The sequence below is a fragment of the Elephas maximus genome, chromosome 3, assembly GCF_024166365.1.
Source record: "Elephas maximus indicus isolate mEleMax1 chromosome 3, mEleMax1 primary haplotype, whole genome shotgun sequence".
NCBI lineage: Eukaryota > Metazoa > Chordata > Mammalia > Proboscidea > Elephantidae > Elephas > Elephas maximus.
The window spans coordinates 25,744,192-25,770,651 of NC_064821.1; the positions used below are offsets into that span (position 1 = coordinate 25,744,192).

The following is a 26,460-nucleotide window of genomic DNA, read 5'->3' on the forward strand; positions in this document are numbered from 1 at the left end:
GGACAGAATCATGAACTATGGAAAAGGTGGAGGATTATATTTTTTTTAAAGAAACTGCATTTCACCAGGATGCCTGTCATAGATGAATACAGAAGGCACTATGAGTGTCGTGTGACTCAGTTGGGCAGATACTATGTTGTACAGCAGGTTCCAGAACACTGTGCAGTCCCAAAAAATGTCCCAAATAAGCAATATAATATTGTGATATGAAAAATCAAGAGGAATGAAATCCATGGGACTACACAAATTATGAGACCAAAGGAGCAAGTATTGCAGCACCACATGTTTGGTTTCCCTGCCAAATATAACACACTCACCACAAAAAAAGCCACAGGTCTTCAAATTAAGACATTCTGCTAAGAAGTCTCTGCAGTGCTCTCTTGATGTCTGTGTTCCTCAAGCTGTAGATGAAGGGGTTCAGCATGGGGGTAACAACAGTGAACATCACTGAGGCCACTGCACCCATCCTGAGAGAAGGTGAGACAGCTGAGCTCAGGTATAATCCAGCGGCCGTTCCATAAAACAAGCAAACAACTGACAGGTGAGAGCCACAAGTGACAAAAGCTTTAGACTTTCCACCTGATGATGGGACTCTCAGAATGGAGGGAACAATTCGAGTATAAGAGAAAAGAATCCCTGAGATTGGAACACCACCAAATATAGCACCAACTAAATATATTAATATGGTATTAGTGGAGGTGTCAGAACAGGCAAGACTGAAAAGTTGAGGAGGGTCACAGAAGAAACTAGGGATTTCCACATCTGTGCAGAATATAAGTTGTGACACCATTATGCAGTGTAGCTGGGAGTCAAAAAAACTGATGAAAATTGACACCAGGACCGGCACACCACATAGACGGGGGTTCATGATTACTGGGTAGTGCAGGGGATGACAGATGGCCACAAACCGGTCATAGGCCATCACCATCAGAAGTAAACTGTCCAGATATCCAAAAAGATACAAAAAAGCCAACTGAATCGGGCAGCCTGCGTAAGAAATGTCTCTTTGGTGTGAGTGAATATTCATAAGCACCTTTGGGACTGTGGTAGAGGTAAAACCAATGTCAGCTAGGGACAGGTTGGAGAGGAAGAAGTACATGGGGGTATGCAGGTGGGGGTTGGAGATCACAGCCAGGATAATAAGCAGGTTCCCAGCAATTGTGACCAGGTACATGGACATGAACATTCCAAAGAGGAGGGGCTGCAGTTCTGGATCCTCTGAGAGACCCAGCAGGAGGAATTCAGAGATACGTGTAAGATTCTGAGGTTCCATGTTGCAGAGACACCTTTTGGGAAAGAAGATAAAGGATTGTAAAAGGAAACAAGCAAATGGTCACCTAGCTCTGTGTTTCTATTTTTAATTCAGAAAATTCACAAGTAAAGCATTCACACTTAAGGACCAAGCTCCACGTTCAGCAATGTTTCCCAGTTGCGGCATACCCCATTCTTCCTAGAACCCTTTCTCCTTCATTTTTGTACTATTATTCATCCTTTTCTATCCATACCCACTTCAGAGACACTCAACTGAAGAATGTTAGAGGAGCAAGAACATCTAGAGACTCCAAATCCATACAGTCAGTAAAATATCATCCCTATGTCATGGATTGAATTTTGTCCTCCAAAAATATCTCTCAACTTGGCTAGGTCATGATTACCAGTATCGTATGATTGTCTACTATTTTGTCATCTGATGTGATTTCCCTGTGTGTTATAAATCCTATCACTATGACGTAATGAGAAGGATTAATGGCAGTTGTATTGATGAGATCTATAAGATTATATAGTGTCTTGGACCAATCTCTTTTGAAGTATAAAAGAGAGAAGCGAGCAGAGAAACAAGGGGACCCCATACCACTAAGAACGCAGCACCAGGAGCAGAGCACATCCTTTGGACATGAGACTCTTGTGCTAAGATGTTCCCAGATCAAGAGAAGATTGATGACAGGAACCTTCCTCCAGAGCTGACAGAGAAAGTCTTCCCCTGAAGCTGATGCCCTGAATTTGGACTTGTAGCCCACAAGACAGTAAGAGAATAAAGTTCTCTTTGTTAAAGCCATCCACTTGTGGTATTTCTGCTATAGTAGTAGCAGTAGGTGACTAAGACACCCTCTTAATGAAGGAAGTGTATGGAATAAGAAATATCTTTTTCCCTGTAAGAATAAAATCAGTCTAATTAAAGGACACTAAAACACTCTAAAATGTATTCTATTTCATCAAAATTCGATGCAATAAATTCCTTTGACCTTCTTTAGGCTTTCAAAACATACTGGATTCTAATTTTTTTATTGACATGGAAAATGTATTAAACATTTTCCCCAACAACAACAACAATGAAATCCTTCGGGATATTTATAAACATCCTTTTTTTTTTTTTTTTTATAAGGGCTATTTAATTTAAAAAAAAAAAAAAAAAACTGCCTCTATTTGTTTGAAAGTTCTATTGCTGACAGCTCTTAAATCTCACCCTCCCTGCCTTCTGCCCACATCTGGGCAAGCTGATAAGACAGTCCAGGTGCTCTCTCTTTTGACGTTGGCAATAGATTCAAACCGGGCAAAGCCCTGCCGATGTGCTAGAACATTCAGGCCAGATTCATCTCCTAACCACAAAAAAATCCCTTTCCAGGCCCTTTGTTTGCTCTTTCAAGCCACATTTGGACCATCTCGGGAGCCTGCCAGAGTCTCCCTAGACAGTCTCTTTTTTGAGTAATAAGCCTTTTCATCCACTTTTGGTAGGTATGTGTGTGGTCTCATTAGCCTCAACATTTGAGCCAAATTCTGCGTAGAAGGGAGTCCATCCTAACTCTGTAGAGCGCTGAGTCTCTTTCTTCTCTCTAGTCCTGCTGGACCCCTCTGGGAGGGAGGAAAGCAGAAGCAAAAAAGCAACCAGTATGTGAACAACAAATTGACTACACTTTGCTCATGTGAATTAAAAAAGGACAATCAATATTTAACAAAAATTTCTTGTTTCGGTAGCCTACACTGTGCCAAGTGTGGTGTAGGCTGTGTTGTTGTTGTTAGATGTCTTTGAGTCCTTCCCAACTCATAGTGACCTTATATACAACAGAAAAACGTGCTGCCCAGTCCTGCACCATCCTCATAATTATTGCTGTGTTTGAGCCCATTGTCACAGCCACTGTGTTGATGCATTCCGATCAGGACTTTTGTAGGCTCTAGGGAAGCAGAAAGGAGTGAGACTGTCATTTCCCTGTAAGCCCTCCACCTGGGATGAACCATATGGATAAATAGAAGGTTGTGCTAAGAGGTTAGAATATTGGCTAGGTGTCCTGTGAGTGGAGTCTCACTGCCCAGGTTCATACCTGAATTCACCCCTTTCTACACCAAAATTTGATTAAAATACAGAAAATTGCTGTTCTCCATTCCACACCTATAATATACTAATAATCTGTGCATCTATATCTTGGAGGTGATTGTGCAGATGAAATGAAAAAAAGCTACATAACATATAACTCAGAGCTTGGTAAAAGGATGTCCTCAACACAGTTTGGTGGTATTGCAGTTGTTGTCATCATCACCATCATTATCTGCTTCATGATCACTTAGGAAAGCTTAGGGTCACTTTGGGTAGGAATTGACTTGACAGCAATGGCTTTTTTTTTGGTTTAGGGGTTAGCTTGGAAACCCTGGTGGTATAGTGATTAAAAGGTATGGCTGCTAGCAAAAGGTCAGCAGTTCGAATCCACCAGGCACTCCTTGGAAACTTTACAGGGCAGCTCTATTCTGTCCTGTAGGATTGCTAGAGTAGGAATTGACTCAACAGCAATGAGTTCTAGGATTTTTTGTTTTTGGTAGGGGACAGGTTAGAGGGACTTATTTCCTGCTTTGATGGGGGTAATGCCTATGGAAGCTAAAAATGGTGTTAGAGAAGAGCAGAAGTCTGAGTGAAAGTGTTCAAATACCAACAGTACAAAGAACGTAAACTTCGTAAGCCACTTAGCTGAACAATTTTATTCTGGGTCCTCCATCCTGACTACCCTGACTGTGCTGTTGGGCCTGATGATGAAAAACAATGCTCTTGGCAGTCCCTCCTGTGCTCCTGTTTCCCTCAGCACTCACTGGGCATGGTGTCTCCACTGGGGCATGGCCAAGGAGTGTGTGTCCACTGCTCCTCCTGTGGCTGGTGGGTGATGAGGGCTGAGGCTCCTTCCTCAAGAATGTCAGGAAGACAGACTCAGGCATGGGTGTCCTGATGAGGATGATGACTCTGGGAGGAAGTGACACACATATGTGGCCTGCTGGACTGGAACGGGCTCCTAGAATGGCTGGAGACACAGGCTAATAATTCTTAGTCTTATGGTTTTGAGACCGCAACTCACAGAGCTCGTAATTAGCCTAACTGATCTATGTTCTACCGATCTCTGAGGGTTTGTTAAATTACCAGATGAGTGAGGAAAAAAGTGAATGTTCTGGAATGTCCTCTTCTCAGGAGGAATCACACCTGTATTCTCACTTTTCTCTGTAAATTGCAGGGATGTTATATATTTTTTTTTTTATATATGAAGTTCAGACTTCTTTTTTTTCTCATTTGTAGATTCAGTAAGTGATGTCAGCAAATGCAGTAAATTGATCAATTAATTTAGGGAGAATGAGGATTTCTATACCATTTCCATATCTCATTTAAGATTTGTCTCTCTGGAGAGAAGATCCCAGCTGAGACAGCTTTAGGAAAAGAAAATAGGGTTGTAACAAAGAAAGCAAGAATACACATACCCATCACTGGGTCTATAATTTGGATTCAAGCAATTCACAAGAAAGGACTCAAATTTGATAATCTCATAATCATAATATCCTTAAGCAATATTTCTCAGTTGTGACAAACCCATTCTTCTTATAATTCTTTCCTCCTTGGTTTCTACACTGTTCATGTCTTTAGGGACACTGGACTGCAGAATATTAGAATACTAAGGACATCTTCAGAAACCCTGGTGGCATAATGGTTAAGAGCTACAGCTGCTAACCAAAAGGTCAGCAGTTCAAATCCACCAGGTGCTCCTTGGAAACCCTATGGGGCAATTCTACTCTGTCCTATAGGGTCACTATGAGTCAGAATGACTCGACGGCAATGAGTTTGATTTGTTTTTTGTTTTTGGTAAGGATACCTTCAGATAACAAATCTATAAAGACAGTAAGATATCTTTATTGAGGAAACATAAGAAATATTTAATATCCTTTCCTCTTAAAAAAAGAAAGGAAAAGAAGTCAATTAGAGGACTCTACAAAGCAGTCAAGGAGGGTATCGATAGATCAGTGCTTGAATTCTCACATCCCATGTTGGAGACCCGATTGAAATTCTTCACCAATGCACCTCTTATGCAGCCACCACCCAAATGAAACTGGAGGCTTTCGTGTTGCTATGATGCTGAACGGATTTCCCTGGGCTTCTAGACTTAGACAGAGGAGGAAGGATATCCAGTCAATCAACTTCTAAAATCAGCCAATGGAAATCCTATGGAACATAACGGCTCTTTCTTCTTTCGGTTGCATGCATTTATTGATATAAATTGACCTTTGATATCTGCTTTTGCTGTGCCCCAAAGGCTCTGATGGGAAGTGTTTTCATTCTCATTGAATTCTATGAATTCCTTTATTCCATCCTTAATTTCTTCTATAACTCAGTAGTTTTTGAGTGAGGTGTTTTTCAGTTTCCATGTGTTTGATTTATTTTCCCTGCTTTTTTCTGTTGTTGATTTCTATTTTTATGGCTTTCTGATAAGAGAAGATAGTTTGTAATATTTCAATGTTTTGGATTCTGTTAAGGCTTGCTTTATGACATAATATGTGATCTATTCTAGAGAATGTTCCACATGCATTGGAAAAGAAACTTTACTTGGTTGCTATTGGGTGGAGTGTTGTGTGTATGTCTAGGAGGTCAAGTTGGTTGATCGTGGCATTTAGATCTTCTGCGTCTTTATTGAGCTTATTTCTGAATTCTCTGTCCTTCACTGAAAGTGGTGTGTTGAAGTTTCCTACTATTATCGTGGAGCTATCTATCTTGCTTTTCAATGCTGTTAGTTTGTTTTATGTATCTTGAAGCCCTGACATTGGGTGCATAAATATTTAATATGGTAATAGCTTCCTGGTATATTGTCCCTTTAATCATTATATAGTGCCCTTCCTTTTCCTTTGTGGTAAATTTAAGTTTGAAGTCTATTTTATCAGAAATTATTATAGCCATTCTTGCTCTTTTTTGATTGTTGTTTGCTTGATATATTTTTTTCCATCCTTTGAGTTTTAGTTTGTTTGTGTCTTTAAGTCTAAGGTGTGTCTCTTGTAGGCAGCATATAGACAGATGATGTTTTTTCTTATCCATTTTGCCACTCTCTGTCTCTTTATTTGTGCAGTTAGTCCACTTGCATTCAGTGTAATTATGGATAGGTATGAGTTTAGTGCTGTCATTTTGGTGTCTTTTTTTTGTGCCTTGTTGACAGTATCTTTTTCCCACTTAATTTTTTGTGCTGAGTCATTTTTCTTTATATTGTGTCTTTTCCTCTTATTCATTGTTGTTGATTTTATTTTTGCTGAGTCTTTATGTTTTTCTTGTATTTCCTTTTGATGTGTAGGATTGTTAATTTCCTTTGTGGTTACCTTATTATTTACCCCTGTTTTTCTCAGTTTAAACCAAACTGTTATCTGTTTATATGGCCTTGACTTCCTCTCCATATGAAAGATCTATGACTACATTTTTTAGTCTCTATTGATTTAATGTTGTCATCATTTACATAATGACATTGCTGTTTCCCCATTTTGAGTGGTTTTGTATCTTGATTTATATTGTGTTTTCCCTACCTGAGTTGGTATCTGCTTGTTCTGTCCTGAGTTCTAGTCTTGGGTTGTTATTTGATGTTATTGATTTTCTAACTGAGGACTCCCTTTAGTATTTCTTGTACTTTTGGCTTTGTTTTTGTAAACTCCCTAAGTTTCTGTTTATCTGGAAATGTCCTAATTTTGTCTTCATATTTGAGAGACAGTTTTATTGGATATGTGATTCTTGGCTGGCAATTTTTTTCCTTCAATGCTTTATATAAGTCATCCCATTGCATTCTTGCCTGCATGGTTTCTGCTGAGTAGTCCGAGCTTATTCTTATCGACTCTCCTTTGTAGGTGACTTTTCCTTTATCCCTAGCCACTCTTAAAATTCTTTATCTTTGGTTTGGCAAGTTTGATGATAATATGTCTTGGTGACTTTCTTTTGGGATCTACTATTTATGCAGTTCAATAAGCATCTTGGATAGATATCTTGTCATCTTTCACAATATCAAGGAAGTTTTCTGCAAACAATTCTCTCTGTATTTTCTTTATCTCTCCCTGTTCTGGTACTCCAATCACTTATAGGTTATTTCTCTTGATAAGTTCCACATGATTCTTAGAGTTTCTTCATTTTTTTTTAATTCTTTTCCCTGATTTTTCTTTGAGTTTATTGGTTCCAAGTATTTTATCCTTAATCTTACTAATTCTGGTATTCGTTTCATAAATTCTGCTCCTCTGACTTTCCATTTAATTGTCTAATTCTGAAATTTTATTGTTAATCTTCTGAATTTCTGTTTGCTGTCTCTCTATGGATTCTTGCAGCCTATTAAATTTTTCATTATGCCCTTAAATAGCATTCTTAATTTCCTTGACTGCTTTCTCTGTGTGTTTCTTGCCTTGTTATGCATCTTGCCTGTTTTGCTTCTGACCTCGTGAAGAGTTCTGTGTATTTAACTTTTGTATTCTACCTCTGGTAATTTCCAGAATATATCTTGAAGAGATCACGGTCTACTTCTTTATGTGATTTGATATTGACTGTTGTCTCTGAGCCATCTATAATTTATTGTATTAATTTATTTTATGTTTGCTTACTGTGTCCTAGTTTTTTTCTTTGCTTTGTTTTGATATACCCAAATACGCTGCTCGAGTGTGCTAGCTTGATTCTTGATGCCTTTGAAGATCTGATGTCCTGTCATCAGATGCATAGAGCTGTTATCAAGTATATGAGCTTAGGAGTCTATTCATTTTCCTTGTAATGATTCAGCTCAGGTGTCCAGGTAGTCAGTCACCAAGTGTGTGGTTTAGACTCTCACCTACAGTCTTAGAGGAGCAGGGGTGATTGGTGTAGGCACAGGTATCTGGTTGCAGCAGGGGGTCACACTCTGAGCAGGGCAGGGGGCTGACAACCATCCCCCAAGTGTCTGTGAGGAAAGTGTGCACAGGTGGGTGGACTCTACAGCCAGACCATGGGAACCCAGTGCTTTTGGCAATAAGGACTGGGAGGCATCACTTATCCTTGGACCCCTGTCACAGAGGGCTAGGTGGCATGGGTGGAGCTACCAGTCCTCAGGCCCCTGATGTGGATAGGTAAGAACCCTGCTTAATAGGCACAGCAGTGTCAGATGTCAAAAACGCACCTTTCCACCGCACAGCTGAAACAGTTGAAGTCAGACCTCAGGTACATACACTGTGCACAGTGCCTACAAGGGCCTAAGTTGCTGAAATGGGCCCACACATGTCCATGCAGGGGTGAAAGGCATTCAAAGTCCATGGACCACTTGTGTCTGCACAGGAGCTGCTTCTGCCCTGAGTTTCCAGATTAGGGGAGATGGCAGGTTATTTTTCCCCATTTGTTAGTTTGTTCCTTCTCTAAGGGTGGGAGAATGGCTTAGAGTACGTTGCAGGACTTATCTCAGGCCCAGGGAAATCCACCCTCATTGAAGCTGGCTTGGGGCCTGGGGCTGGAGGAGGAGGGATCAGATAAATTGGAGAGTGTTCTTTCAAAAATGGTGCTTTTTGATCCACATGGTAAATTAGATGTAAGCACTTATCTTTTGCTGAGAGCCCTGTTCTTAGCTGATTCCAGAGATGTGAGTAGGCTGTGTGCCACTCGCTCTTTCTGGCTGTGAAAAAGGCATCCCGAATGCTATTGCCAGCCCTGCCAAAGTTATGCCAGGGGATCAGGGCTGAGGGGCACTAGTTCCCGCCGAGTCACGTCTGGCATTTCCTTGGTGCGTCTGAACTGTCCATTCCTCCCTCTGTTGCTCCGTTTGATGTCTTAACTTTGCCTTTGATGTTAAGGGCTTCTAGCTTGTCATACATATAATCAATTCGCTTGTTTTTTGGGGTCTTTGTTGTAAGAGGCACCACTGGAAACATCTGATTACTCCGCCATCCTGGCCCCGCCCCCATATAAGTCCATTTCTTATTGTGACAATCTTATGAAAATCCTTGTTCCACTTTTCACATCACAGAAGAGACCATTTCTATATGATGTGTGCTTGGATCATAGTTGTCTGAGGTGTAAAAACAAATGCATGTTTAAATTTACTATCGATTACCAAAATTTATTTACCCAAAACAAAAACAAGACAATCAGCTACATGTTCTTTTTGTCAAGGCAGAGAATCACAAATATCCATGAAGTTAGTCTACTAATGGTCATTTCATGATAGCTCCAAAGGAAAATTATCATCCTGTCCATATTTTCCAAATATGCAGTAAAATGCATTACTATTTTTAGAAAACCCTACAATCTACAAGATTTCAGTTATATAGTAACCTGTAAACCATTTTCCCCATTCCCTTAATTCACATACCAACTCACCAACTTGTAAGAAGGAGAATCATTCATTCAACCTCCATTTGCTCATCTGGAATCAAAGCAGTTTTGGAAAGAAATACTATCATTCTGCTTTATTTAAGGAAACAGAGGACTGCGATAGGAATCAGAAGTCCAAGATCTGAGTCTGGTATTTCAGGCATTGTATTTGGACTGCACATAAATTTCTCAACCTCTCTGAGCTGGATATGAGGAGAGTAACACCCAACTCTAAGACAGATGTGGCAACTAACGAAGGTTTAGCACTTAATAAATATTTGGTCATTGTTTATTCAGTCAGAATTTGAGTCATTATGGGAGTCTTATATTTATTGATGAAGTACAATCCCACAAAATATTTAATGTCCTTTTTTATTATATGAGAGTGGTAGATGCCTATCATGTCCCAGGAGAATTGAGCATAGAATGCATTGAAATCTTAAAAGATGTTTAGGTCTACCCTATAAGTTATTTCCCCCCTTTTCTTCCTTCTTTATTTTTCTCCAGCTTTATGAAAATTTTCACAATTTAAAAAAAATTGAGTATTGTATATTCAGTTAAATGGACAATAATAGGTCCCATAGAAAGTCCATAATATAGATACATTCATGTCCTATTTTATATTATCTTTTTTTAGTCCTAGGAGACATCCTTGAAGGGAGGAGAGCTCAATGTGTGAACTCCATACAGCCTACCCTCTGTTCCTGTGAACCAAGGAAGGGTCTATCCATATTTTACACAGCTTTGTTGTTGTCATTATTGTAGCCTACACCATGCCAAGCATGTGATAGGCTTTGTGGAATCATGAATGAATGAAACTCACTTGTTTCCTTCTAAGCATTCAATATCTACTTGTATAAAAATGAAAAAAAACTGCTCTATTAGGGATCCAGATCACAAGATATTTCAGTCGAACAGTCTGAATCTGAGCCTAATAACAAAAATAATAACAATATTCAAAGACTCTTGCAACTTGGAAGTGAAAAGGGTAGGCAAGCTCCCCCTGAGAAAAGGACATTTGTTTTTTTTCTCTTCTTCCTTATCCATTATTACTAACAAGTCCTCAGAGACTGCAATAACATGAACCACTTTGCCTAATTATGACCTCTTGGTATTGAGTTCTCAAGGCCATAAGTGCGTGGCCATAAATCTAAATTTTATTTTACTATTATTACATGCATCCATCATATATCAAATCACAAAGATAGTATTCATTACTTATTTAATAATTATTTAATGAAGTTGTAGCTACTAGACATTAATGCAGATGACAATGAAGAGGTCCAGAGATACTAAGAACTTGCCTCATGGCATTCAATTCACAAGTAGAGCAGACAGAATTCTAAACTAACTAGTCAATCTCTGAGGCTCATGTACTAATCTTTTTCACACCTTTTAACTTATTCCAGATTCCTAACTAGAAATCAAATCCAAGACTCTGAGATATGTCTCCCTTTGTGATTGAGAAGGCCTACATTTAAAGAATGGAAGAAGTGGCTAGCTAAAACAAAAATCAGGAACACGGGCAAGAGTGAGGTCTGCCCAGAATTACCATCTGTCTATTCTTTCTGTGATTCTCACTTGAGATCTCAGATATCCTTCCTATAGTTGAAGCAGCAAGGGATACACTGCAGAAGAGCACAATGAATAGCTTGTAATGACCAGGGAAAAGAAATGGCAGGGTAGGTGGACAGGGCAGAATATGGCCCAGTGTCCTGTGCCTGGAGTCAGACTACTCAGATTCAAACCTGGCTTCAGTACTTTCTAACCCAAGACCTGGTACAAGTTCCATTAAAAGGGCTGTGCTCCTGTCCACCTTTGTACAATGACAGTAATGTGTGTTACTCTTTTTGGAATGTGGTGGTACAGATGCAAGAAAATAAGTTACCTGGAACTTTTAACTCAGAGCCTGGCACCATGAAGCCCTCAGTAAATGCTCCTGATAATGTAGTAACATCATCATCATCACCATTATTATTACCAACCCCTTATGACCAGTTTGGGTGGTATAAACAGTTGACAGGCTCAGTTGCTAATTTAAAGGTTGGAAATTCAATGTCACCCAGAGGTGCTTTGGAAGAAAAGCTTGTTGACATACTTCCGAAAAATCAGCTATTGAAGACCTATGGAACACAGTTCATCTCTGAGACACGCGGGTTACCATGAGTCAGGATCAACTGAATGGCAACTGGTAGTAGTGTTGACGTTCTTTGTAAAACTGATCAAAATCCACCCACTATTCTATGGCTTTTAATCTTGCATATACTATTAGTCTGAAAAAAAAATGATGTCATTGAATGTTCATAATAATAAAAACAAACAAGGCATACATTTATTATCTTGGTAGTTAATAGAAATCTACAGGGAAGGGCTAGTAGACCACCAATACTGGACATATTGATATCAAAATGTCTTCACTTTTTCAGTAAATAACTTATTCAATATTAAACAAAGTGTAGATATATTCAATCCATCCCCTAACTAAGCTAGCTTTTGAGTATAGACACCAATGATATTCAGTCTCTGCCCTAAAATTACTCAAGTTCTCACTGTACCAAGATGAAATTGTAAGGTCTTCTGTCAGGCACCAAGCTTAAAGTACACTTTGAGTATCAAAGGTTCTCATCAGCAAAGTTGACTGGAGATTCAGCTTTGTGGTAAGAGGCAGAGTAATTTAAGCTAGTTACTGCACCAATTTTCAGCGCCCATATTGCTGCATCAGGAGCTATGTGTGGCATCTCTAAAGGAAAGACAGAAGGAACCCAAAGACAGATTCATCAAGACAGAAGACAGTGAAGCACGATTCCAAAGTGGAATTTCAAGGAGGCTACAGCTAGAGAGATGAAAGAGCCCCCCCTTTGCTGAGGATATGACCCTATGGTAACTTAGAGTAATGAAAGACAGATAAAGTTAAATTTATTCATAATAACTTGAGTGACTTAAGGATTCTCAAGAACCATTAGAGTCACATAACACCTGGAAACATGACATCTCCACTTTCAACTTCAATTGTACATAATTGACCAAGGCATATCATTTAGAACCAAACTTTTTCCTGAGCATATTTGTAAGCATCCAATTGCAGACACATGACAATATATCTTTATTCTCCATGTTATAATTTATCAGTCAGGGTTCAATAAAGAAGAAAGAAACCACACTAGTTATTTTAATGAAGATGATTTAATATACATAATTAGTTAAATAGTTATTGAAAGACTGAAAGGCATTAAAAAAAAAAGAAGGAAGAAAGTGGTAACACAGAGATACTACCTGAAGGAAGTGGCAACCACACCAAAGGACAAGGAGAGTAGTGAGTAAGTTGGGTTTATTGGGGTGGGTATGGGTGTGGTGATCTTTGTGGACAACTATTGGATGAACCTGACAAGAAATCCAGATGGAAAATCAGAGCAGTCTTGTATTTCTACACTGGCATCACAAAGTGATGTATAGAAGGGGGAGTTTTTTTGAAGCAGAGACACAAGAGCTCAATAACCAGCACATATGACCTGCTATATGGTATATAGAGAGAACATATATAAAGAAATATTACCAGGAACATTGAGAAAAGACATTTTGCCTGTTGCTGATAAGTTGTGACCAAACCTTGTGGAATGACATCAACGACATCCTACATGAAGAAAATAAGAGGTCATTAAAAAGACAGGAAAGAAAGAAAACACCAAAACGGGTGTCAGGAGAGTCTCTGAAACTTACTCTTGAACATGGAGTAGATAAAGCAAATGCAAGAAATTATGAAGTAAAACATCTGAACAGAAGATTTCAAAGGGTGGCTTGAGAAGACAAAGTATTATAATGACATATGCAAAGACCTGGAGTTAGAAAACCAAGAGAAGAATACATTCAGGATTTCTTAAGCTTAAAGACTTGAAGAGAAAATTCAAGCCTCAAGTTGCAGTACTGAAAGATTCTATGGGCAAAATGCAGAACAGCCAAGGAAGCATCAAAAGAAGATGGAAGGAATACACAGAATATCTATTCCAAAAATAATCTACAATCATTTCAGGTGATAGCATATAACCAAGCACCGATGGTACTGAAGAAACAGGTCCATGCCGCACTGAAGGCTTTGACAAAAACAAGGCTTCAGGAATTGATGGCCTACCCATTGAGATGTTTCAACAAAGCGATGCAGCCCTGGAAGTGCTCACTTGCCTATGCCAAGAAATTTGGAAGACAACTACCTGTCCAACCAATTGGAAGAGATCCATATCTGTGCCTATTCTAAAGAGAGGTGATTCAACAGAATGCATAAATTATAGAACAATAGCTTTAATATCAAACACAAGTAAAATTTTCCTGAAGATCATTCAAAAGCGGTTGCAGCAGTACGTCAACAGGGAACTGCCAGAAATTCAAGCCAGGTTCAGAAAAGGACATGGAACGAGGGATACCATTGCTGATGTCAGATGGATCCTGGCTGAAAGCAGAGAATACTAGAAAGATCTTACCTGTGTTTCATTGACCATGCAAAGACATTCAACTGTGTGAATTACAACAAATTATGGATAACATTGCAAAGAATGAGAATTCCAGGACACTTAATTATGCCCATGACGAACCTGTACATGGATCAAGAGGCAGGTGTTTGAACAGAACATGGGAATACCATGTGGTTTAAAATCAGAAAATGTATTTGTCAGGTTTGTATCCTTTCACCATGCTTATTCAATCCGTATGCTGAGCAAATAATCCGAGAAGCTGGACTATATGAAGAAGAACGTGACATCAGGATTGGAGGAAGACTCACTAACAACCTGCATTATGCACGTGACACAACCTTGCTTGCTGGAAGTGAAGAGGACTTGAAGCACTTACTAATGAAGATTAAAGACCCCAGCTTTCAGTATGGATTACACATAAACGTAAAGAAAATAAAAATATTCACATCTGGACCAATAAATAATATCATGATAAATGGAGACAAGATTGAAGTTGTCAAGTATTTCATTTTACTCAGATCCACAATCAACATCCATGGAAGAAGCAGTCAAAAAAGCCAACAACGCATTTCATTAGGTGAATATGCTGCAAAAGACTTCTTTACAGTGTTAAAAGCAAAGATGTTATTTTAAGGATTAAGGTGTGCCTGACACAAGCTATGGTGTTTTCACTTGTCTCATTTGCATGTGAAAGCTAGACAGTGAACGAGGAAAATGGAAGAAAATCAATGCTTTTGAATTATGGAAGTAAGGATATTGAGACTTCATCTCAAATATTTTGGACATGTTATCAGGAGAGATTAGTCCCTGGAGAAGGACAACATACTTGGTGAAAAAGAAAGTCAGCAAAAAAGAGGAAGACTCTCAATGAGATGGATTGACACACTGGCTGCAACAATGGGCTCAAACATAGCAAAGCTTGTGAGGATGGCACAGGACCAGGCAATGTTTCATTCTGTTGTTCATAGGGTCACGATGAGTTGAAACTGACTCAACAGCACCTAACAACAACATCAACAGTTCTCCTGGAAGCCAAAGATTGAAAGAGATTGTAAATAAAACAAAAAGGACAGATATTCTCTCTACTCTAATTAAATGTTTACAAATACACTGATTTTTTCCAAATACTATTAGGAAACAGTTCCAATGATAAGTACATTTTAGTTAACAAGTCTTAGAAGATGAATCCAGAACTCCTGGGGTTCTTTCAATAAACCATTCAATATAAAAGAACAGAGAGCAGGAGGGCACTCTTCTTATCTACTTGTTTTCTTTATAGTTATGGAAAGGAGGTAGGTACTGGAGGAGACTAGGAAAACAATCTAAAATATTGGTTTATAAAATATTTGTCGAAGCTTTTTGACAGGACCTGGAGCACATCCTGACTTCTGTCATTGTGAATGCCATATACTCAACACAATGTAAGATTACTCTGACCAAATGGTCTCTGTCTTTGTACTACATGGCTTCCTAAAACTGGATTGAGGTGACGTTTGTACAACTAAAGAAATTTAATTAAGCCATTGAATTATAACAATGAGCTGGTTTTATGATTTGTAACTTATACCTCAATAAAGCTGTCAAAAATAAATTTTTAGAAAATTTTCCATGGAATTATTCAAGGTGAGTTGAAAATATTTATTTTTTTTTTTTACAACTGTTTCTACTACACATCAATATGATTATACTTACCACTCTAAATTGAAATCTTTTTTTTTCTTTTTTTATGCCTCTCCAGTCTCCTTATCAATTTGTACACAGTAAATAGGAAATACACATTTGAGTGCCCAGCTACCACCACTGACTGATCTGACAGGGATCACAATAGAAGGTCCCAAACAGAGCTGGAGATAAATTTAGAACAAAATTCTAACTGACAAAAAAAGACCAGACTTACTAGTCTGACAGACACTGGAGAAACCCCAAGAGTATGGCCCCTGAATACCATTTTAAGTCAGTACTGAAGTCACTCTTCCCTTCAGCCAAAGATTAGACAGGTCCACAAAACAAAATGAGATTAAATGGGCACACCAGCACAGGGCAAGGACAAGAAGTCAGGAGGAGACATGAAATCTGATGATGAGGAACCCAAGGTGGAGAAGGGGAGAGTGTTGACAGGTCATGGGGCTGGCAACCAATGTCACAAAACAATATGTGTACTAATTGTTTAATGAGAAACTAATTTGCTCTGTAAACCTTCATCTAAAACACAATTAAAAAAAAGAAACACACATTTGATTAGACTTAATGAAATCAAAGTGAATTGAACTCATATTGAACAAGACTTTTTTCACTAACCAATTATGATTTTTTAGTAAATTGTTTCTTCCTTCTTTTTTTTTTTTTTTCAGTTTTGTTTCGGCCCCAAAGTCCCCAGTTCCTTTCATGACTCCCTTAATACCTATTATAGCCTTTACCAACTGTCTTAGTTTTGGTTCCCACAGAAGCAGACACTGAGACAAGAATTCAAGAGTAAGCAATTTACTTGAAGGATCAAGGAATATAGATGGGAGAAAGGAGAAGAGACATAGGGAAGAAAACACATCCAATAAACCTTGTATTAAGTCAGCTACCTCAGTGAATGAGCAGAGTTTATATCCTGTGGGAAAATTTCAGAAAACATGCTAAACCCACATTCAGAATTATCCCAGGTAAGATGGTATGTCCTATACCTCTCAATGAAGGCTTCCCCTGGAAGTACATAAGTCCCAAACACTTCTGCAACTATGCATTGGGCAAAGTAGGTTCCAGCTGGTGCTGTCCATTGCATGTCAGACTGGCGTGCAAATTAAAGATAGTGAGAGGATCCAAGGAATGTGGGAGGAGCATTGACAGCATCTACTACTCCACCTTTCACTGGACAGAATCAATTCTACCAATATTCCTTTCGAAAAATGAAGTTCTGAATGCATTCCATAAGTGTGCAACTACCATTCTTGCTAACACTTAGAGTTTCAGAAAACTAAACCATGTGTGGGAACAACTCATATTCCATTGTATTCATTACTACCTGTTTTCAGACTTGGGGGAGTATATCTTAAAACAGCAATGATGAGGCATAAAAGTTAAATAAAATAAGGAAAGGGAGAAAGTAAAGAACAAGGAAGGAGAGAGGAAGAAAGAATAGAAACAAGGAAGGACCAGAAAGAATGAATCAACATGTCAGATTATCCTAGGCAGTATATTACTAAGAATCATCTCAAAAAAATCATCTATCAAATCTAGATTCCCACCCTTGAAGTTGAAAACCATAATCATTGTTCTTTTGAAAAGAAGGATAGAAAAGGTAATGACAGGTTGCTAGGTTTAAATCCATCTGTCTTAGTCATCTAGTGCAGCTATAACAGAAATATCACAAGTGGATGGCTTTAACAAAGAGAAGTTTATTCTCTCACAATCTAGCAGGCTAGAAGTTCGAATTCAGGGCACTGGCTCCATGGGAAGGCTTTCTATCTCTGTCAACTCTGGAGGGAGGTCCTTGTCATCAATCAGTCTTCAGCTGGTCTGGGACCATCTCAGCGCAGGAACCTCAGGTCCAAAGGATGTGCTCTGCTCGTGGCGCTGCTTTCTTGGTGGAATGAGGTCCCCAACTCTCTGCTTGCTTCCCTTTCCTTTTATCTCTTGTTAGATAAAAGGTGGTGCAGGCCACATTTACACTGGGTCAGGGATGTGACCTGAGCAAGGGTGTTACATCCCACCCTAATCCTCCTTAACCACAGGCAGAGATTATGATTTATAACACAGACAAAAATCACAAAATGGAGGACAACCACATAACAATGGGAATCATGGCCTAACAAGTGGACACATATTTTTTCTTTGTGGGGGGGCACAATTCTATCCATGACACCATCTTAATCTCAGACTCTTCCTCTGAAAAATGGAGTGAATGAGACTATATCTCAAAGAAATGTTATATGTAAAGCAATGAGCACAGTTCACATGTGGCAAGCACTTAGTTATGACTGTTGTATTATTTTAATTTTATTTCTTTCAGGAAAAAAACACACAACCAAATTAAAGTGAAGCACATGAATGCTTGAGAAATTAACTTTTGGAGAAATTATGTCAGCACTTAACATGAAAAATGCAATGCAACAAACCTAACATTGGAATTTTCAGGAATGGCACTAAGAAAGTTGACCAAAGAATTTTATGGGCAACATGGGGAAAAAGAGTCAAAAGGATTTACCAAGGAAAGAGTTGAGAAAAAATAGTCCAATAATAAGTAGAAAGCAAAGTTATAGGTGCTTTGGGATTGGAAGAAATGATGCATGTCTTTTTGGAAGGAAAAAGAATCAGAATACTAAAATCATGCTATTTGGCTTTGGGGACCGTGAACTCATTTAGCCCTGAGACCAGTGACCATCATCATAGAAAAGAGGCTGCTCTACAGAGGAGATTTCCCAGAGCTCCCTTCACATCCTTATTCCTTAGGCAGTATATGAAGGGGTTCAGCATGGGTGTAACCACAGTGTACATCACTGACGCAATAGAATTTCTCTGGGAAGAATGAGTTACAACAGAGCTGAGGTACACCCCAAGTCCTGTCCCATAGAACAAGAAGACCACAGAGAGGTGAGACCCACAGGTGGAAAATGCCTTATACTTGTCCCCAGCAGAAGACATCCTCCTTAAAGAAGAGACAATCTGATAATAAGAGACGAGGATCCCTGAGAAGGGAAACATACCCAGCAGGGCAGTTGACACATACAAGAAGATGTTATTGATGAAGGTATTAGAGCAGGCCAATTTGATAATCTGAGCCAGTTCACAGAAGAAATGCGGTACTTCAGTGCTTATACAGAAGTTCAGGTGCATCATCAGTAGAATATGAAGCAGAGAGACCCAGAAAATGATGACCCAAGACATCAGAACCAACAAGACACAGTGGCGCGGATTCATGATGACTGTGTAGTGCAAGGGGTGACAGATGGCCACAAATCGGTCATAGGCCATCAATGACAGGAGAAAATTGTCCAGTCCAACAAAAATCACAAAGAAATATACCTGAGTGAGGCATCCTATGTAGGAGATGTCTTTGCTCTGTGTCTGGATGTTCACCAGCATCTTTGGGACCGTGGTGGTGATGAAACAGATGTCAACAAAGGACAAGTTGGAGAGGAAGAAGTACATGGGGGTGTGGAGGTGGGGGTCAGAGCTGACAGTCAGAATGATGAGCAGGTTCCCAAGGACAGTGACCAGGTACATGGACAGGAAGAGTCCAGAGAAGAGTGGCTGAAGTTCAGGATCCTCTGAGAGGCCCAGCAGGAGAAATTCTGAAACTTTTGTTTGGTTTTCTGCTTCCATATAGCTAGTGTGAAGGCTGGAGAAAGTAAAAGCAACATTCAATGAACTGCCAACTGGCATTTCAGTTAGTCATCCCCTTTAAATTACCACCTGCCTTTTGTTATTGAGTCCTTCCAATGACAGTGACTGCAGACCAGAAGAGTTGTGAAATGACATCAACAACATCACCCATGAAAAAAGCAAGAGGTCACTGAAAAGACAGGAAAGGAAGAAAAGACCAAGATGGGTGTAAGAGGAGACTCTGAAACTTGCTCTTGAGCGTCGAGCAGCTAAAGCAAAAGGAAGAATTCATGAAGTAAAAGAACTGAACAGAAGATTTCAAAGGGCCTCTCGAGAAGACAAAGTATTATAATGACATGTGCAAAGAACTGGAGATGGAAAACCAAAAGGGAAGAACACACTCAGTGTTTCTCAAGCTGAAAAAACTGAAGAAAAAAATTCAAGCCTTGAGTTGCAATAGTGAAGGATTCCATGGGGAAAATATTAAATGATGCAGGAAGCATCAAAAGAAGATGGAAGGAATACACAGTCATTATATCAAAAAGAATTAGTCAATATTCAGCCATTTCAAGAGGTGGCATATGATCAGGAACCAATGGTACTGAAGGAAGAAGTCCAAGCTGCTCTGAAGGACTGACGAAAAACAAGGCTCCAGGAATTGATGGAATATCAATTGAGATGTTTCAACAAACAGATGCAGCACTGGAGGTGCTCACTCGTCTATGCGAAGAAATATGGAAGACAGCTTGTGGGCCAACTGACAGGAAGAGATCCATATTTATACCTATTCCCAAGAAAGATGATACAACCGAATGTGGAAATTATAGAACAATATCGTTAATATCACATGCAAGCAAAATTTTGCTGAGGATCATTCAAAAACGGCTGCAGCAGTATATCGACAGGGAACTGCCAGAAATTCAGGCTGGTTTCAGAAGAGGACATAGAACCAGTGATATCATTGGTGATGTCAGATGGATCCTGGCTGAAAGCAGAGAATACCAGGAGGATGTTTACCTGTGTTTTATTGATTATGCAAAGGCATTCCACTGTGTGGATCGTAACAAACTATGGTAACACTACGAAGAATGGGAATTCCAGAACACCTAATTGTGCTCATGAAGAACCTTTACATAGACCAAGAGGCAGTTGTTCGGACAGAACAAGGGCATACTGATTGGTTTAAAGCCAGGAACGGTGTGCATCAGGGTTGTATCCTTTCACCATACCTATTTAATCTGTATGCTGAACAAATAACCTGAGAAGCTGGACTATACGAAGAAGAACGGGGCATCAGGATTGAAAGAAGACTCATTAACAGCCTGTGTTATGCAGATAACACAACCTTGCTTGCTGAAAGTGAAGAGGACTTGAAGCACTTACTAATGAAGATCAAAGACCACAGCCTTCAGTATGGATTACATACACCTCAACAAAAAGAAAACAAAAATCCTCACAACTGGACCAATGAGCAACATCGTGATAAACGGAGAAAAGATTGAAGTTGTCAAGGATTTCATTTTACTTGGAACTACAACCAACAGCCCTGGAAGCAGCAGTCAAGAAATCAAAAGGTGCATTGCATTGGGTAAATCTGCTGCAAAGGACCTCTTCAAAGTGTTGAAGAGCAAAGATATCACCCTGAAGACTAAGGTGCGCCTGACCCAAGCCATGGTATTTTCAATCGCATCATATGCATGTGAAAGCTGGACAATGAATAAGGAAGACCGAAGAGGAGTTGACACCTCGAATTGTGGTGTTGGTGACGAATATTGAATATACCACAGAGTGCCAAAAGAATGAACAGATCTATCTTGGAAGAAGTACAACCAGAACGCTCCTTAGAGGCAAGGATGGCAAGACTGCGTCATACATACTTTGGACATGTTGTCAGGAGGAATCAGTCCCTAGAGAAGGACATCATGCTTGCAGAGTCCAGGGTCAGCGGAAAAGAGGAAGACCCGCAACAAGGTGGATTGACACAGTGGCTGCAACAATGAGCTCAAGCATAACAAGGATTGTAATGATAGCACAGGACCGGGCAGTGTTTCATTCTGCTGTGTGTAGGGTCGCTGTGAGTTGGAACAGACTTGACGGCACCTAACAACAACAACAATGGCAGTGACTCAGTCACAGGTAGCCATTTTCCATTTTAAGTGTGTGTGTAATTATTCAGACACTTAGATTCAGCACAAATCTCTCTTTTTAGCTTCTATTCACTGGTTACAATTCTCCTATTTGAATCTATGCGCATGAAACAATTTCTTCTTTGATTTGACCCTTCCAAGCTAATTGGAAACATGTTATGTGAACTCCCAAGTATGTTCTCTTCCCTGAGAATGTCCATAACCTTCTTCATTCTGGTCATTCTTTGTTAGTGATTAAAGGTCATCTGAGCTGAAAATTCAAGTCTTAAATGTGACCTGGCACATTCTGTTGATATGACAGTTAACTCTTGGTGCCTTATTTTTTTTCTTGTTTAAAAATCTGGTTATTACCATTACCTTTTTGTGAAGTTTAGAAATGCCTTTGTGAACAGGAGGACCTCAATTCATAACACCAAATAAATAAATAAATAACCCAAACTCATTGTCATTGAGTTGATTCCTACATGTAGTGACCCTACTGGACACAGTAAAACGGCCTTATACTGTTTCCAAAGCTGAAATATTTATGGAAGATTGCCATATCTTTCTCCCATGGAGCAGATGGTGGGTTCAAACCATCTATTTTTGATTAGCAGCCACATACTTAACCCCTGCACCTCCAATACTCCCAATTCATAATAGCTATTATTATTCTTATTATTAATCTGGTCCTTTTATGACAATTTTTTTAGATATATAATTCTTCCAAGCTACAGTATAAAGCTATGATTACAAAAATGAGTGCTTGAATCATACTGCATGGAATAGAATATTCGGTTTTCCAACTTACTATATGACTGAGAGAAAGTTACTCAATCTCTCTTAGCTGCAGATACCTCACTTCTCCAATGGGAGTAGTAAATATTCCCTACGTAATGAGATTGATGAGTGAATTAAGTGAGATGATGCACATCATTTTTCTAGTGCGGTTCCTGTGATATGCTGTAGCTACTTGGTGATTGTGATCACAATAAATCTGTCTTCATGTCTATCATTTATCAATATTCCCTTTATACTGGGCCATCCATCAAGCAAGGACGGAATTGTGATGATTACAAACACAACAGGTCTGTTACCTCTTTTAATGTCCATGCAGCTCTTCCAGTTAGTAAAGATCACTATGGCTCCCTATTTCAGAAACCACTTTCCTGATGGATTCTTCCAAGAAGAGGAAAGGCCACGTGGATTCTGTAGATAAGAGGAGGAAATAAAAGCACACAATCATTAGAATCAAATACAAGGCATGTATGTGCTCATGTGTACATGCTCTTGAACAAGAATTTGTTGTATTAAACTCAGAGCAGATAATTTTAAAGAATACAATGGATAGAATAGCTCAAAATTATTAAAAACTACTATACAGCAAATCATGCTAAAGAAAATTACCCCTTGGACACTCTTTTAGCTCAGTGATGAAGTCATTCCTGTGGGCCACCCTTCAGCCAAATATTAGACATGCCCATAATAAAACAAAATGAGAACAGAGGCAAGGCTAAGAAGGCAGGAGGGGACAGGAAAGCTAGTAATAGGGAACCCAAGGTTCAAAAGGGAAGACGGTTGCTATGTTGTGGGGTTGGCAAGCAATGTCACAAAAGAATAAGTGTGCTAATTGTTAAATGAGAAGCTAGTTTGTTCTGTAAACCTTCACCTAAAGTTGAATAACATAAAGAAAATTAAAAGTCAAACTTAAGATTCGAAAATAAATATTTACTTTTTACATAAAAGAAAAATAGTTTTGTCCATGAATAAAGAATGAAAATTAACTAAAAAGAGAAAAAATCATAGAGGAAATATAATTTAGTCTGGTCAGGTGAGTAGGAAAGGCTTCTCTGAAATAGGATTATCTGAACTAAGAGAGGAAAAATAGGTAATTGTCATTCAGAGGAAGTAAGGAAAGGACAAGCACAATAGACTGAGAAAACAGAAGGCTTGGTTCCCGGTGGGGCACTGAGCTTGGTAGTGGAAGGGGTTACAGAGGCCAGTGAGATGGAGAGCACGGAATGAGGGCTAGGAAGGTCATAGCTTGTGGGGCCTACAAACAAAACATCTGGTAGTATTTTTTAATGTGTCTCTTATGCGGGTAATTTTATGTTTACTTGTGAGCCAGAGGCTGTGACTTTGTTTGCCCACCATTGCCTTAACCCAATATAGAATAGCTGTTTTAAATCCATAGCCAACAGGATAATCTACATTAAAATACTAGAATATTTGTGCTAAATTCATGAATAAGTCAAGACAGTCTAGTCTCAGTCTAGTCATTCTCCTGAACATTTACGATGAGAAAAGGAAATAGGTCTGAGTACTAAAACCTCAGAAATAATTATACTATTTGTAGATGATACTGTACACACTAAGGAGAAATAGCATAAAAAAATATAACTTTTAAGTACTATCAGTAAGTTGGCTGGATATTAAAGAAATATTTTGAAACCAATAGCTTTTCATTTGGAGCAAAAATAGGGAATATATAGAAAACCCAGTCAGGCATTAGGAACCAGATAGATAATACTTCCTGTATAATAGATGTTTATCCAGTAGGTAATGGATAAAGTCCTGGATATAGGAAATCTGACCCATACCCATAGCTGTCGAGTCGATTCCAACTCATAGCAACCCTGATAGAGTAGAACTGGAAATCTGACAGCAATCTACAATTTATAAAAGAGAGTGGAGAAGTGATGTCTGGTGAGAGAGATAAGATAAAATGTCAAAACTGGTTGAGTCCGAGGTTCTCCGGAAAATTACACACTCAAGAAATGGTCATTACCAACTCTCGTCTTGGAGAGAGGCTCGAGATTTCAGAAAGACAAAAAGGAAACAGAATGAGAGCTGGAAAAGACTGGCTGCAATGGAAACTAAAGAGAGTCCACCTTCCTAAACAAGTATGGGAAGTTTAAGTGTCCTTACCAGAGAGAGGAAGCCCAGTACTCATTTTTCCTCCTCTTTTCCTCCTTTCTCCACCAGTCCTGAAGGGGACACACTAACTCTTTCTGATGGTATCACTGAAGCTGTTTCCCTTCTCCATGTTCGGTCCCTGGGAAGCCCAATTTGGTTTTCACCAAGGTTGGGATCAAATATTTACAGGGCAAGGGTCAATGAGGACATATTTAAAGTTTCCAGAGTCTCCAGGGTTGAATCTCAGAGTTCTTCATTTAAAAAAATTGTTCTATTGTGTTTTCACTCTCTAAACAATTCAGTTCCCTTAGGTAATAAGAAGAAAAAATGGAAAATTTTCTGCCAATTTTGTCTATTTGTAGATATAGGGCTGGGGGGGTGGGTGAGATGGATTTATTTCCTCCAAGGAGAAATTCATCTAACTTGTGTCTGATTTTAAATGATCAAGCTGTCCTCTAAGGAAAGCTTAACTTCTACAAGGAATCAAACCTAGGAACCATCTGTCTTAGAATGAAATCCCACCCTGGGAAGTATTTGCCTTAAAAAATATTTGGAGTTTTCCTGGGCCACTTGATGTCCTCAAGGTTATGGAGACAAAGCGGTTCTCTCTGAAGGAAAGTGAACTAGTCCATAGTTTTAATGCTGTTAAAGAACTAATAAGATAAGGGATGAAATATATTCCTTGACATACACTTACTGCATGGAAAACTTTGTTGATCTTAAAGAGGACTCCATTTATTTCCTGGTTCTCTAAATAAACTAGTAGGGACAGAAATAATTTAGGTAGGGTGTTTGAAGAGTGATTGAGAATTGTGGAAATGTAGGTGGCAGGTATAGTTTGTCAGGAAAAAGAAGAAGAGACATAAAATTTACCCTAAAGTGAACAGGGAGTATGGGAGAATTTTATTTTTTTAATTAGAGGAAGATATGGGAAGATGATTAATTTCAAAGGGATTCATTATATATAGTGCAACATTTGAATACAGAGGCAGTTATGGCTACATAATTTGTAGGATGCAGTATACACTGAAGGAGCCCTGGTGGCACAGTGGTTAAGAGCTGCTGCTAACCAAAAGGTCTGCAGGAGAAAGATGTGGTAGTCATCTCTGTGAAGATTATAGTCTTGGAAACCCTGTGGGACAGTTCTACCTGTAAGTTGGAATTGACCCCACGGCAACAGGTTCGGGTTTGCTTTCGCATATACTGTAATCCAATGACAATAATAATCTGTATCCCCAACATGTAGAATACCTGGGTCCAGAAATCAATAGGTGGATGTATAAATGGCCCAACATAATGTCGCTCCCAGTGAAGTACGTGGGGAACTTGTGCTTCAGTTTTCCTTATCTCTGGCCTCTTCAGGTCTATAGGTCGTAAGTTCTCAAGGGAGAGTTCTTTCACTTTACATTCCCACCAGAAATATCTCCACATTCTCACCAACACTGATTTTCTCTTTATTGTTACTATTAAAGTCATCCTCATAGAAGTTGTGGTTCGATTTGAATTTCCTTAATAACTAATGATGTTGAGCATCTTTCATGATTCTTGACCCTTTGTATACCACTTTTAAAGAAATATCTATTCCCGTTATTTACCCATTCTTTATTAGGTTATTTGGATGTTGTTGTTGAATTTTAAGGGTTTCGTTTATTCCTTTTTTTACCAACTTGTTCCCTTTTACACCATCTTGTTACCTTCCAACATAGCGCTGCTGAACTAATACCTTGGAACCACCCTGTGGTACAGCCTAAAGTAAACTAACTATGGAAGCATCAAAGTTATGTGAGACTGCCTGACGCCTCATTGCCCAGGTTCCTTTGACTCTGCTCATTTTTATAAGCCACGTTTCTCACTTTGTTGTTGAGTCCGGAAGTTAGTAGATATTAATCCTATGACATTTATTTCCCTCTTAATTTTTGCCAAGAGGCAAGGGCAAAGGTAGTATTTTCTATAAATATCTTTTAGGTCTAGTTGCTTTATAATGTTATCAAGTTCCCTATTCCTTACTTTTTTTTTTTTTTTTTTTTTGGTCTAAATGTTCTATCATTATTGAAAGTTG

The 26,460-nt window shown here is 39.0% G+C and overlaps 2 protein-coding genes across 2 annotated transcripts; both read right to left on the reverse strand.

Moving 5' to 3' along the window:
- Positions 1-343: 343 nt before the first annotated feature.
- LOC126071153 (olfactory receptor 18-like) lies at positions 344-1,273 on the reverse strand. Its single transcript, XM_049875412.1, has one exon. The coding sequence runs from the start codon at positions 1,271-1,273 to the stop codon at positions 344-346; it is 930 nt and encodes a 309-aa protein (XP_049731369.1).
- A 17,147-nt stretch (positions 1,274-18,420) lies between these two features.
- LOC126072088 (olfactory receptor 7D4-like) lies at positions 18,421-19,359 on the reverse strand. The gene has a single exon (XM_049876754.1). It carries the CDS (start codon positions 19,357-19,359, stop codon positions 18,421-18,423), a length of 939 nt encoding a protein of 312 aa, XP_049732711.1.
- Positions 19,360-26,460: the final 7,101 nt, after the last annotated feature.

Excerpts from the sequence above, each read along its gene's own strand:
- LOC126072088 (XM_049876754.1), bottom strand. The coding sequence starts at position 19,359 with ATGGAAGCAGAAAACCAAACAAAAGTTTCAGAATTTCTCCTGCTGGGC.
- LOC126071153 (XM_049875412.1), bottom strand. The coding sequence starts at position 1,273 with ATGGAACCTCAGAATCTTACACGTATCTCTGAATTCCTCCTGCTGGGT.